We start from the raw sequence: 12,035 nt of genomic DNA, 5'->3' as shown, positions 1-12,035 counted from the left end.
GGCTAGGACGTGGCTGGCGCCTTGCAAGTTCCTCAATGACACAACATGATACATAACCCACTCCTCATTGCGATCCCGACAGAAACCACCCACGTGGCTGGCGGCACAATAGCACAATGGTTCTGTTCATCAGATGAGACGAGAAAGCTCCATGCCTTTTTCTAGGTCGGGGTCCTTGCTACTTCCCTTACAGACCTTAGTTTCTCGACTTTCAGTACTCAACCTTACTGGTATACTCCAGGGATACTGTACTGTACGTACCCTTCCTGCACTCCTTCGCGAAGGGGAGAACATCTCGACTGAGTATCCCTTTCATCAAGGGTTCACGATCCCTGATCTGGGGGTCGAGAAAAGCGAGCCAACACCTTGTCGCGACGAATCCTTTTTACTGCCCTGCAGTCTGGGAGTGTCTAATATCATCCTACCCATTCATTAACTTTTCAGTAGCCAACTAGTGCCCTTCTTTGCGAAGATACTCCCGTAGCAAGCGCAGCCTTGCTGATCGGAAGCCCACAATTGCCTACTCGGGGTATTGATCATAACACTTCTCTGGTCGCAAACACGGTAGAGTTCGATGGACATGCAAGAGATGTCGAAGTAATCTCCAATGCAGTCCATTGATAACAGTCAAAGCACCCAAGAGACTTCCATAATGCCAATCAACTCTAATAACAAAGGCAAAAGAGCTCGAACGGTCGCAGATATGAGATATGATATGCAAGGGGGTGTCGATCACCGATCTACTCTCCGAATGTTCTTCAACCCCAAGTGGTCCGAGAGAGCCGACAAGGGCAGCTTGTGGACAGCCGGAACACATCGCGGAAGCGACATTACCTCGCACAGCCACTTTTGATTGCACTTCATACTACTTGTGCACAGGCTTCCATGTATTGGGAGGGCTCCGGAAAGGGGAATGGGACAGTCTTGTCCGCCAGGTTCCGAAGGTGGATTACTGCTTACTGCATGGAGATGGGTCTCGTGTGCCAGAGACAGCAGTCATGTTGATTGTACAGGAAATTTACGGAGTGCCGGAGACTGTATGTCGTACAGGATGGTGTGCATCTGTTGTTGACAGATCCCATCCGACATAAGAAAAGGGGGGATGTTTTGTTTAAATAGAGGAGGTCGGGAGTGGAGGAAAGGAGAAACAGTATGGAGAAGTAGATACTGTACTCCAGTTAGTTAACTTAGACCCTAGCTAGACACACAAATATGAAGAATGGAGCTGTTTTCTACGGCAAGTCTAGGGCTTTTCTTGACGAGATACGGAGAGTTATTTTTATTACATTAGTAATAATAGGGCATATTTATGCCTGAGTAGATGGGAGTTGAGTGGGAGAGTGGCAGTGGCAGTGGCAGTGGCAGCATCGGAATTCACGAGAATAAATAGTTAAAGTACTCATTCTATTTTGCCCCTATTAATCCTGACGCGGCTCCACTCCCAGCATTCCCGTGTGTCGCGCGGCCAGCTAAGACTAGCTCACTAACTAATTGACGAGCTCCTCTCTCTCTCTCTCTCTCTCTCCAACCGCGCGCAAGTCTCCGTTCTCTCTTCCCCCCCCGTTCCACCCAGGCCAACACTCATTCTAACCAACTCACCACTGCATAACTCGCCCCCCTCCCTCCCCGATCTTCGAATCATCGTTGCCACTCCAGTCATTCTCTTGAGTCAAGAGCTGGTCTCCTGAGATCGATCATCGTCATCCCACTCTCGCTTTATCATTGTGCTTCCTGCAGCCGCCCAACTCTCAACTCTCCCTAACTTCCCTCTAAGCCTGTTTTTGGGCCCTGCAGTGTGATCTATCACCATTAACCACCAACACTATCACTAAGCATCATCCCATAGCTCGGCCTCTCTCTGCCTCTCTTGGCCTCCCTCTCTCGCCCCAGATCTCACTCTCCCCCTCTTGCACCTCTTCATTAATTTCCGCCCGATCTTAATCTTTCCTCTGGCCCTCATACATTCTTTTCACCATTGGGTGCATTATCTAAACAGCGTCGGCCTGATTCGGACTTTAATTCCTTCATTTCCCCTCCGCATCCTCCCGTCTATTACGACATCTCGACTCATCTCGAACCTCGAACCAGAAACTCAACCTGCTTCCCCTCCTCTTCTATAGACTTTGGCGGGATCGCGTCAGCATGCTTGCTCTTCAGCTATATTCTCTCTCTTCGACCTTCGACATTGCGACCCGACCTCCATCACTTAAACCTCACTACTGATCTTTTGCGACAACTCCGATCTGGTCCTCTCCCGGCGACTGCCGCTCTCTTCCGACATGGCCAGTAGTCGCGTCGCTCCCCTTCCCTCGCCAATCTACCACCGCAACCCACCGCGATCTCGATCTCCGGACCGACCGATCCCCGATTATGAACACACCGATCCCCTCCTCGGGAGTCTTTCACCCGAGTCCACTCTCCAAGCGCTCACCTCCACCAATGCCGTCCCCAAGAACGAACGAGCTGCCCATGATATCCTGTCCAGAAGTATCGCTCAGGTTTCCCCGGCGGAAAGAGCCCTCGCAATTCGCGCAGCAGTTGTCGCTCAAAAGTTGAATTTGTGGTACAAGGAAATCCAGTCATGGAATTGGCCGAAACAGACCGGTGATGAGAAAGGATTGGGCTTCATCCCTCCGTCCGATGCGACTGACGAGGAATACTACGGTAGCCTGCCTACCGCCATGGTAGAGGAACACGAGAAGCGCATTGACGAAATCCGAGATGAAATGGACCTGCTAGATATGGACGAGCTCAAGGAGCACGTTCTCAATGCCCACATCCCGGCCCGGTCTCGGCCCTCTTCGGCTAACAGTAGCTTATCCATCCCTCCTCAACTGTCTTACGTCCAATTGAGCGATTTCACTGCCGTCATCACCGCCACTATTCTTCGGGCCCTGCCTCTTTTATCGCGCCTAACGAGCTTGCTCTCGATCTGGGACGTTCGTCTGTTGGTTCTGCGACAGATTCCCGTCTTGCTTCGCAGCTTGCGCCTCGCCCGCTCTGAGCTGGAGGCTGCCTTGGATCTCTTAAAGTCTTCCCATCCTCCTAGCGAGAAGGACCCGTTGTTTTCCCGGTCCAACTATCATGCAAAGCGCTCCCAGTTGGAAGCCACGGTTGTGTCTGCTGGTCGAAGATTGGATTGTGTGCTTGACGCTTTGGACGAGTGCGAAGATTCTATTCCCGACAGCTGGATCGATGACCTCGAAGGAATCGAGGCGGAGTTTGGCTCTTGGACCATGCAAGCAGAACAACGCACCGTTGAAAACGAGTGGCAGCGCATGACACTCCTTTCGAAGACCAGCGCCAATCTCGACATAGAAAAGGACGTGTCTGAGCAATCGTCGACTGATTCTTCTCGCGGCGAGGACCAATCTCCAAACTCGTCTGCTCCCGTTTTACAGACATGTCACACTTTTCCAATGGAGACTATCGACGAAGAAGAACTCAATACTCCTGTCGAGGCCGCGCCTCCTTATCGAGCACCGACTAGCCAGGAAGATACGAGTGTGCAATCCGTTATCGAAGCGGCTCCCTCGAGCTTGGATCGCACGGCTTCACCTGCGCTTTCCGAAGCGATCAACATCCCTACTGAGCTTGTTTCTAGCAATGCGACTCCCAACGTCTCCCAAACTTCCATTGATTCAACATCTCGTCCTGTCACACTTGCCTCTTCTACGACCAGTGTCGAACAGGAGGAGAATGCTCATCCGTTTGGTACACAACTACCTTCCTCCCATGCCATGGTGAGCTCGGATGAGAAACCCCGCTTGCAACGCTCCGAGAGCCCTCTTGCCAACGAAATGCCTCATATTGAAGCAAACCGCGCGCAAGATACATCTATACGTCTCGACGTACAGCCGACCAATCCTGCTATGGAAGAGCAAAAGCCTCTAGCCTGCGAGGAGGTTCCTGTGGTCCAAAAAATCTATTCATACGCAAAGGAAACCGAGCGCGTCTCAGAGGAACCGGAGGATTTTCTACCAACCAGTGAACAAGACATGCCTCCGGCCGCAGAAGAGATTGGCCTTCCATGCCCTTCGCACAAATCTCCTAGTCTGACTCTCCCGGAAGATAGCCTGCAGCCACCGAGCAGCCCGCAGACAGACACCGGAAGCGTAATCATACGGCGACCAAAGAATCTATCCATGTCCCCCCGAGGGGTAGGCAGCCCCAGAATTGAAGAGGACTCTTCGCACACCACGAACTTGAAACCCTACGATCAACATTGTGAAAATCTACCGCCTTCATCGAATCTGGATGAAAAATCCGCATTGGCCAAACAGACTGGCCAGAATGACTCCGAGGTCCCGACAACAAAGCCACCCAGTTGTACAAGCTCGATTCCCGCCTTCAGCTCTGATTCCCCCGGAACTTCAGCAAAGTCGGTAGTTGCAAGCAGCGACGAAGAGCTCCCAGCCCGGACTTCTTCTCTGATGTTGAAGGAAGCGACGGAAGACCCGACTCCCAAAAAGCCTCTTGAAAGTCCGATCAAATTGTCCAACACTCGACCGGGTCCTTTGATCTTCGAGACAGAGCACGCAGACTCTCGTCACAGGCGCAGGTCGATTGCTTCTTCTCTCTCGGACTATCCTTCGCTTGTTTCAAGCCCCGAGAGGCGTGAGCCGCACGGATCCTCATCTAACGGAACTCCTTTACTTCTCGAAACTCCCCCACCCTTCCAGGCAGGCTACCAGTCATCTGATCCTGTAGCGCCTGGCAGCGACCATACGTTGCGAGAAGACCGCCTCTTCCGCCTTGACAGTCAGAAGGCTTCTCCGCATACGGATTTCGTTCACAACCGAAACCTCAGCCTTCCCTTGCAGCGCTTCATCAGTGAAAGGCTAGAGTTAACCTTTGGAAACGAGAGCGGCAGGGAACCTGAAAGCACTGCAACAACCGAAAGACCCACAGAAGTGTTTCCCAGCCTTCACTCTAGCCCGAGAAAATCCTCTTTACCGCCTCAAGCTGGTAAATCTTCGACCTCGACCAAAAGCACGCGACGTTCTGCCACTCAGTCACCCGAGGTCACTCGTGAAGGGAGCTTCAACCAGGGGACAGATGGCATCGCAAAGACGCTGCGTGAAGCTTGGGAGCATACTAAAAACGCTAGCTCAACAGCATCAGTCCAGAAGGTTCCGGCAGCGCCCCTGGAAAATTCGTCCACGATGCGTCTGAAGAGACAATTGACTTCACATCCTAGTCTCGAGAGCATCGGAGCGTACCGATCGGAGGCTCGATCTAACGATGAGTCTTCATCCATCCCAGCCTTCCTCAAGACTGCGTCGCGGACCTCAACCCCAACCCCGCAGATGAGAAAGCCCAAGGACCATTTGGATGAAAAGATTTCCTCTATCCTAACTGCCCTCGATGCGCAGATCCACCTCGTGTCCGCGGACACCCATGAGCACGATGGACATTCGACATCATCTTACCCACTGAAACAAAGGGAGCGCTTTCGCTCTGTCTCTCCTCACGGCTCGCCAGCTCGTAGTAGCACACCTACTCCATCGTTGACCATCACCCCCGCCGTTTCCCGCCGGCGCTATTCCCATGCGCACGCTCCAGAAGAGAGTTCCGTGAAGCTCTACCATCTGCACCGAGGTGGCAAGTCTGCCCCCACGAAGTTGTTCGTCCGGTCAGTGGGCGAGAACGGCGAGCGCGTCATGGTTCGCGTCGGTGGTGGGTGGGCAGATCTCGCAGAGTACCTGAGAGAATTCGCCGTCCATCACGGACGCCGACATGTTTCGGACACGCCTTTGGTAGAGGTGCAGGGGCTTTCCCGCACCTCGCCCCCGTCTCCACCTAGAAATAGATTGGCACCCACTGCCAGCGGACGGAGAACCCCGTCACGACCGCCCTCCGTCATCAGTAACCGGCCAGGGTCATCTTTGGCTGTTCGCAAAACCCGGCGGACCTCTAACGTGTCGGATATGACCGAGTTCCGCACATGCAACCCTGGCGACACGCTGAGCACTTCGTATTCACCCATGTCAACCGTATCCTCGCGCCGTCGACTGTCAACGTCGTCCAACGCCTCGATGGGCGCGTCCTCGGCAAGCGAGTTCCGGCATGGGTCTTCGTATTCGCCCACGAACACCGCCGCGGGCAGTGCCAGCCACACGGTTCCTCTCGGCCTTGCAGGGCCGCGTCCCAGGCACGTCTCGATCAGCGCCGAGAGCGAGGCATGGGTGGAAGACGTACTCGGACAAGCTCGAAGGAGCTCGTCCCTGCGGCCGTACACCTACGGCCTCGCGCCGCAAGAGCCAGAGCCCGCTCCCGAAAAGGCGCTCACTCCTCCCGTGATCTCGAAATCACGGAGTATCAGCGATCTGGGCACCGTCGGCTCCAGCCGACGCATCGCTCTGCGCGGACTTGGAAGACGTTAAGCTTCGCAAAGTTCACATTCCTTCATCTCATACCCTCGACATCCCACACCCGCCTTCCCACCTCTTTTTCCCTCTTGATTATCTGCTCTGCTCACTAGCACTGGCGTTGGCCGTTCATTACCCGGGTTTCTTGCATGTTGGATTCGGTTTGTCTCGTCATGAAAGAGACAGGTAAGGTGCATACAAAAAGTGATTTTGTTCGCAGCGAGCATTTTGCCTCCGTTCATTCCCCGGATGTCTTGATTTGCGTTTGCATTGGCTAGGCGAACAGGTCTCTTCCTTCTTTTACTTTTATTCACGTCTGTCTCATCAAGACACGACAACCTTTCATGTGACCTTCACAGCGCCCACTTTCAACCTGGTGCATCAGCGGAGGACTACCTTTTACTTCGATTCGTGTGATCTACTTGTACCTACTCACTGATTCTACTTTCCCCCTCGAGTGATCGAGGATCAATTTGATCTCAGGTGGGCGGGGTCCTGGTTGACCTGTCTGCCTGCCTATCTTTCAAATCTCACCTTGTGCGAGATATGATGTCTCAAAACCGATGTTCGGATCTAATCAATAAACATCAAGTGTTGAATCAATCGTCGATAATTCCCTTGTCTCGTAGCCCGTTCGAAAGACACCAAAGCCTAGCCTAGTTAGTGATCCTCTTCTAGTCATTGCCGGAATAGGACAAACTACGGATCTGCAAGTACAACTGGAAGATTCACTATACCGAATTAAAATAGCCGCCGCCTATGAGAGCTGTATAAATCAACCTATTGGCCCCACCCAGCAACAGCCTGCATCCTCCATCTGTTAGAACGGATCCTGAGGAGTGATTTCAGTACGCTTTCAAAGTATCATTTAGTGGGTCATTGAATTTGGATAAGGATCTGGAGAAGAGAAAATAACCACGAAGAATCCGGCTACCGCAATGCGATGTAAGCCGAGTGCTGCGCCACGAGGGCCATAAGACGGTCCGCAATAGCAATTGCGAATCCCTTGTCATTAAGATCTCGCCCATCAGATAACACCTTAACCTTCATGCTTTCCAGCCCGGATTGTAGAGTGTCGGCGAGGGCGGCATCAGCTTCAGCATCTGCAAATACAGCCCCGGCTGTCCCAATGCTACTTGTTCCTCCTCGAGGAAGCCACACCTCAACCATTTCTGGGGTCTGAGCAAACCGGCCTATTTTGTCAAGGATGAAACGTCCCACACTGCGGCATTCAGCTGCAGAGGTCCGCATTAAGGTCACATTTGGGTTATGAGCATGCAACTTGCGGTCGTGATATTGCCGTGGGACGGACTCCATCTGTCCAAAGTTCACTGTGTCCGTGGCCCCGATGGAGATGATGTTGGGGATTCCACGCCTTAGTGTTGCCTCCAGGCGGCTAGTATCGCAACTCATGCATCCGCCAGCCATCAAATCGCAGATTTCTGTTGTGGTGATGTCTAGGATGGCGTCTAAACGACCCTCACCCACCAAGCGTTCCATAGCCTTCCCTCCATGGCCAGTAGCATGGAACACGTAGACTTCGACGGGATAGTTGTTTTCTAGATGATGTCTCACGTGATCCACACACGGCGTGGTCACCCCGAACATCGTGACTCCGACTCGGACGATCTTATTCTCTTCGGCGTGCGCGCTTCGGCTCCGGGCCTCTCCCAGGCGGCACTCATACGACGACGCCATGCCGACAATTGCACCGGCAGCATTGCCCAGCACCTCGCGTAGTAGCCGGTTGGTGCCCGCGATGTCGACGACCGAATACATCAGGGTTATATCACATTCGCCCACCACGGGCCCTGTATCACCCGACGCGACTGTGCTGACGATGAGCTTGGGCAGGCCAATGGGCGTGGCCGACCTCATCACGGCTGAGATCAGACTGGTTCCTCCGCTGCCGCCCGCCCCGATAATCCCGTGGATTTCCCTCGTTTGCAGCAACTCGCCAACACACTTACTGACGCAGTCGATGAGAAGTTCGATTGCCTGGCCCCGCGACAGAGTCTGGATCGCGGGGCTGTGGCTCGCTGCATATTTTGATAGCAGATCGGCATGGCCGAAGGTGATGGCCTCATCCGTAGTGTCCTGTCGCCCACAGTCAATCAGGGTGATTTCCAGAGGTGTTGAAGAGCGCGCGGCATTCTGCTGCAACTGTCGATAGAGAAAGAGAACCTCTGTGCGCTTGGTATCGAGCGTTCCCAGAAGGATGATATGCGGCATATTAGACGATTGGAAACGGGTTTGTCTTCTGTCCTTTGCTCGGTATTTTAGTTCTGCAACGAGGTAGATAGTAGATAATAGATAATACCCGAGGTAGAGCTCTATGTCAGTCAGTGGCAACTCGTGGAAGAACCGCTTCATCCGCTCCGCTCCGTCTTCTCCGTCATCTCCGCTTCTCGGCCCATTCCACTCACCTCGGTTACATTCTCTACACCCTCTGCCAATTGTTTTTTTTTTGGCTAGTCCTCAGCAACTACGAGAACCCCCTAAAATAGTTACCGCCCTATCTATGTCTGCTCGTACTCAACGCCGGCGTCTTCCAATCTCCTGTGAGCCTTGTCGGGCTCGCAAAATCCGATGCTCCCGGAGTCACCCCCCTTGCGACACTTGCGTACGGCGGCGGATTCCACCGGAGCAATGCGTCTATACTACTATTACTAGCAGACAACCTCAGACATCTCAGACATCTCAGACATCTCAGACATCCTCGCAACAACGACATCCACCAGTTCGCCCACCTCCACCTCCGCCTCCACCTCCGCCTCCGCCTCCGCCTCCGCCACCAGGAAATGGCTCGGGCCACCACCCCAATAGCCCTGCTGTGCAAAGAGAATCCAATCCTGATCTCCTGGCTCGGCTGCAGAGACTGGAGCAGTTGCTGCAAATAGAAAACGGGGAGCAAGACCAAGCACCCCCTCTACCTGATGGTTCTGGTCCGGGTCCAGATTCAGGAAATCGGCAGGGATCATCAGCAGCTGGTGCTCTCATCCCCTCATCCACATCGGGACACGTGCGCTTTTTCCCCAATACTTCCGGTTGGCGCATTGTCCAGCGAGCTTCTCAACCGGGTCCATTCCCGAGCCGGGAACATGCCATCCCTGACACGCCCAGCGGACCTTATCCTTTTGGCGAAAATGATACTGAAAGTCGAGCCAATATTTCAGCAAAGCTTCCTCCTACGGACTATTGCGACCGGCTCAAGGAGGTCTATTTCCAGTCGTTTATCCCGGTAGGTTGTTCCCGAATCTCCGGGTGATCACTCTACATACATCACGATATGGCTGATGAAAAGGGATCCGTCTGACCCCAGCTCTTTCCTATTCTGCATGCCCCCACGTTTCATCATCGGTATCGGCAATTTTCCGAGAACCCAGACCAGGTCTCCCTAGCTTGGCTCGCTCTGCTATTCACCATTCTGGGCACCGCTGTTCTCGCGCTGGAACATGATGATCCTCTACTGAGGGCCCTCAGCCGCAAACCGACACCCTGGGGCCAAGTCACCGAGCTCTCGGAGCGGTATTACACCGCAGCCATGAAATGTCTCGAGGCGGATCGCTATCTGTGGCGACATAACATATGGACACTGCAGGCTCTGCTAAATCTTATATATGGAATCCATCATAGCCACGGTCAAACTTGGACTCTTCTGGGTCTTGCCTATCACCTAGCACTCTCGATTGGATGCCACGTGGACCCGGCCGTATTCTCTTTGGATATTGTTGAAGTCGAGGAGCGTCGCCGCTGTTGGTTAGCTCTGACGACACTGCTCTATCATCAAAATATGGCGATTACGGGTTTTGATCTCTATTCGTCTGTGCTCTCGTCCCATGTCCTTCCCCCCGCCGATGTGTGGGATGACGAAATCATCCAGGGAGGGCCAAGCTCAGCCGTGACATCGGTAGGTATCAAACCCGTCTCCTACTTGATTCGAAAGTCACGCCTCTTTCAATTATCCGCGAAGGTCTGCAACTCCACATACGGGGCAGGCTCAGATGACTCGACGGCGCTTCGCCGCCTGGATGCGATGATACGGGCCGAAATCGACCCCCTGGAGCAGAATTACGCCTCCAGGTCGGGAATCGACTCCTCGGTCGTCCGTGCTAATCTGCTACTCAGCTTCGCCCACCATCTGGTTCTCCTTCTCCACAGTACCATACTGAACGAGGTGTCGGTTTGTCCGCCGCAACAAAGCTGGTCGAAGCAATGCTGCCTGCAAAGCGCACAGCGCATCTTGGAACTCCATGCCGACTTCCACAAATCACCTCAATTCACGCCTTTTCACTGGTATATCCGGGGCCGGGGCGCTTTTCACGCTTTCCACGCCGCATTCATCCTGGTGTTGATCCTGTCCGTAGAGCCCCAGGAACCCTGTCCGTTGGATGCTGTGCTGCTGTTGCATAATTGCCATGCTCTGCTGGAGGCGTCAAAAGCACAGAGCCAACTGTGTACTCGCACCGCACGAATCCTTGGCCAGATGCTGTAAGGCGGCCTGTCGAATGCGATCATGCTGGACCATACCAGATGCTGACAGGACGGCTTCTAGATCAAGCAAGCGGTTGGGTGCTCCAGGGCTGGCGTCCGGTGAACCAGAAAGTGACTCACGCAACCTCGCCTCTCGGGGTGCCCAGTTAAATCCTCAGATCGACCTCGACCAGCCGATGGAGACCGGCGATGGCCGAGATTTGATATCGGTAGATTGTCCGGGTCTGTTGCGGCAGATTGAGCCGCAGCAATGGTTCAACCCCATGGACATGGATTGGGATCTGTGGGACTGGATTATGGCTGCATCTGGAACGACACCCTGACGCCTACCAACCGCTTTTGCGAAACCCCTCAGGATCCCTCATTAGCACTCTGCGGTTCTCATACGGTATGTATCATCTTTCGGAAGCAAGGAAGGACTTCAGGAGATGGGATCATAATTAAATCTAGCTATATAAGGCTATTCAAGAAGGACTAGCTAAGACTACTAGGATCGATAGTAAGCAGCAGTTAGCTACGACTCCACAACTACACTAATACACCCCCCCCCCTAGTATATATCTGATCTATGAACCAAACTATACATAAAGATTACTATAGTAAGTATCAAAAGCTCTAGTAGCGAAAACTAAAACGCGTAGTACAAACCTTAGTAAGAAACCTCAGTGAACAACTAATAGAAATATGATTACTCCAGAATTATTATTGTAACATCCAGGATTACAATATAAAATCGTTGATAAATCTAGCTATCTAAGACTGTCCAAGAGGAACTAGCTAAGATTACCGAGGTGGGCGGTAAGCGGCAGCCTGGCCTGGGCGAGGCCGCAACCTCTTGTTGTTACGTAAGCACACGAGTCTGATCAGTTAACTAACGTTCGTTAACCGTTGACCATTTACCAGACATGTGCGAATATAGGGCAGCCAACCCAACGGTTTCGCGCTCTGACTCCGACTCAAATTATCTTGCTTTCGATGACCAAACCCTGCCAGGGGGACTGTGCAGCCCATGGCTGCTGGGAAATCGGGAGGTGAAACCGCCGGCGTTCTACAACCGATGACACACGGCCGTCGGAAATTCGGATCTCAAATACGTTTCGGCCTCGAAGTGCAATGCATTAAGTTACTGCGTGCGTCGACGGGGGAGAAATTGCCAGGTTGAATAACTCG

At 53.1% G+C, this 12,035-nt stretch overlaps 5 protein-coding genes across 5 annotated transcripts; 4 read left to right on the top strand and 1 right to left on the bottom strand.

Moving 5' to 3' along the window:
- The first annotated feature begins 44 nt into the window (after window positions 1-44).
- BO72DRAFT_33798 (uncharacterized protein) lies at window positions 45-573 on the top strand. The gene has a single exon (XM_040940571.1). The coding sequence runs from the start codon at window positions 134-136 to the stop codon at window positions 434-436; it is 303 nt and encodes a 100-aa protein (XP_040803654.1). The 5' UTR covers window positions 45-133; the 3' UTR covers window positions 437-573.
- A 1,706-nt stretch (window positions 574-2,279) lies between these two features.
- BO72DRAFT_357684 (uncharacterized protein) lies at window positions 2,280-3,692 on the top strand (the record flags this gene model as incomplete). The annotated part of the gene is made up of 1 exon (XM_040940728.1): window positions 2,280-3,692. A coding segment is annotated over one exon (1,413 nt), but the record flags the coding sequence as incomplete, so codon positions are not given.
- A 741-nt stretch (window positions 3,693-4,433) lies between these two features.
- On the top strand, window positions 4,434-6,386 carry BO72DRAFT_372975 (uncharacterized protein; the record flags this gene model as incomplete). The annotated part of the gene is made up of 1 exon (XM_040941062.1): window positions 4,434-6,386. One exon carries the CDS (start codon window positions 4,434-4,436, stop codon window positions 6,384-6,386), a length of 1,953 nt encoding a protein of 650 aa, XP_040803652.1.
- An 868-nt stretch (window positions 6,387-7,254) lies between these two features.
- BO72DRAFT_475853 (Tm-1-like ATP-binding domain-containing protein) lies at window positions 7,255-8,670 on the bottom strand. Its single transcript, XM_040947357.1, has one exon. The coding sequence runs from the start codon at window positions 8,601-8,603 to the stop codon at window positions 7,302-7,304; it is 1,302 nt and encodes a 433-aa protein (XP_040803651.1). The 5' UTR covers window positions 8,604-8,670; the 3' UTR covers window positions 7,255-7,301.
- Window positions 8,671-8,892: 222 nt separating this feature from the next.
- Window positions 8,893-11,334, top strand: BO72DRAFT_399516 (Zn(II)2Cys6 transcription factor; the record flags this gene model as incomplete). Its single annotated transcript, XM_040942129.1, has 4 exons — window positions 8,893-9,111; window positions 9,247-9,612; window positions 9,694-10,862; window positions 10,927-11,334. 4 exons carry the CDS (start codon window positions 8,893-8,895, stop codon window positions 11,186-11,188), a joined length of 2,016 nt encoding a protein of 671 aa, XP_040803650.1. The 3' UTR covers window positions 11,189-11,334.
- Between the last annotated feature and the right edge of the window lie 701 nt (window positions 11,335-12,035).

Source organism: Aspergillus fijiensis (assembly GCF_003184825.1).
Source record: "Aspergillus fijiensis CBS 313.89 unplaced genomic scaffold BO72scaffold_12, whole genome shotgun sequence".
NCBI lineage: Eukaryota > Fungi > Ascomycota > Eurotiomycetes > Eurotiales > Aspergillaceae > Aspergillus > Aspergillus fijiensis.
Note: the sequence above shows the minus strand (reverse complement) of the source record. Positions and strands in the feature narration are given on the sequence as shown.

Coding starts and splice junctions, on each gene's coding strand:
- BO72DRAFT_33798 (XM_040940571.1), top strand. CDS start 134: ATGAGACGAGAAAGCTCCATGCCTTTTTCTAGGTCGGGGTCCTTGCTA.
- BO72DRAFT_475853 (XM_040947357.1), bottom strand. CDS start 8,603: ATGCCGCATATCATCCTTCTGGGAACGCTCGATACCAAGCGCACAGAG.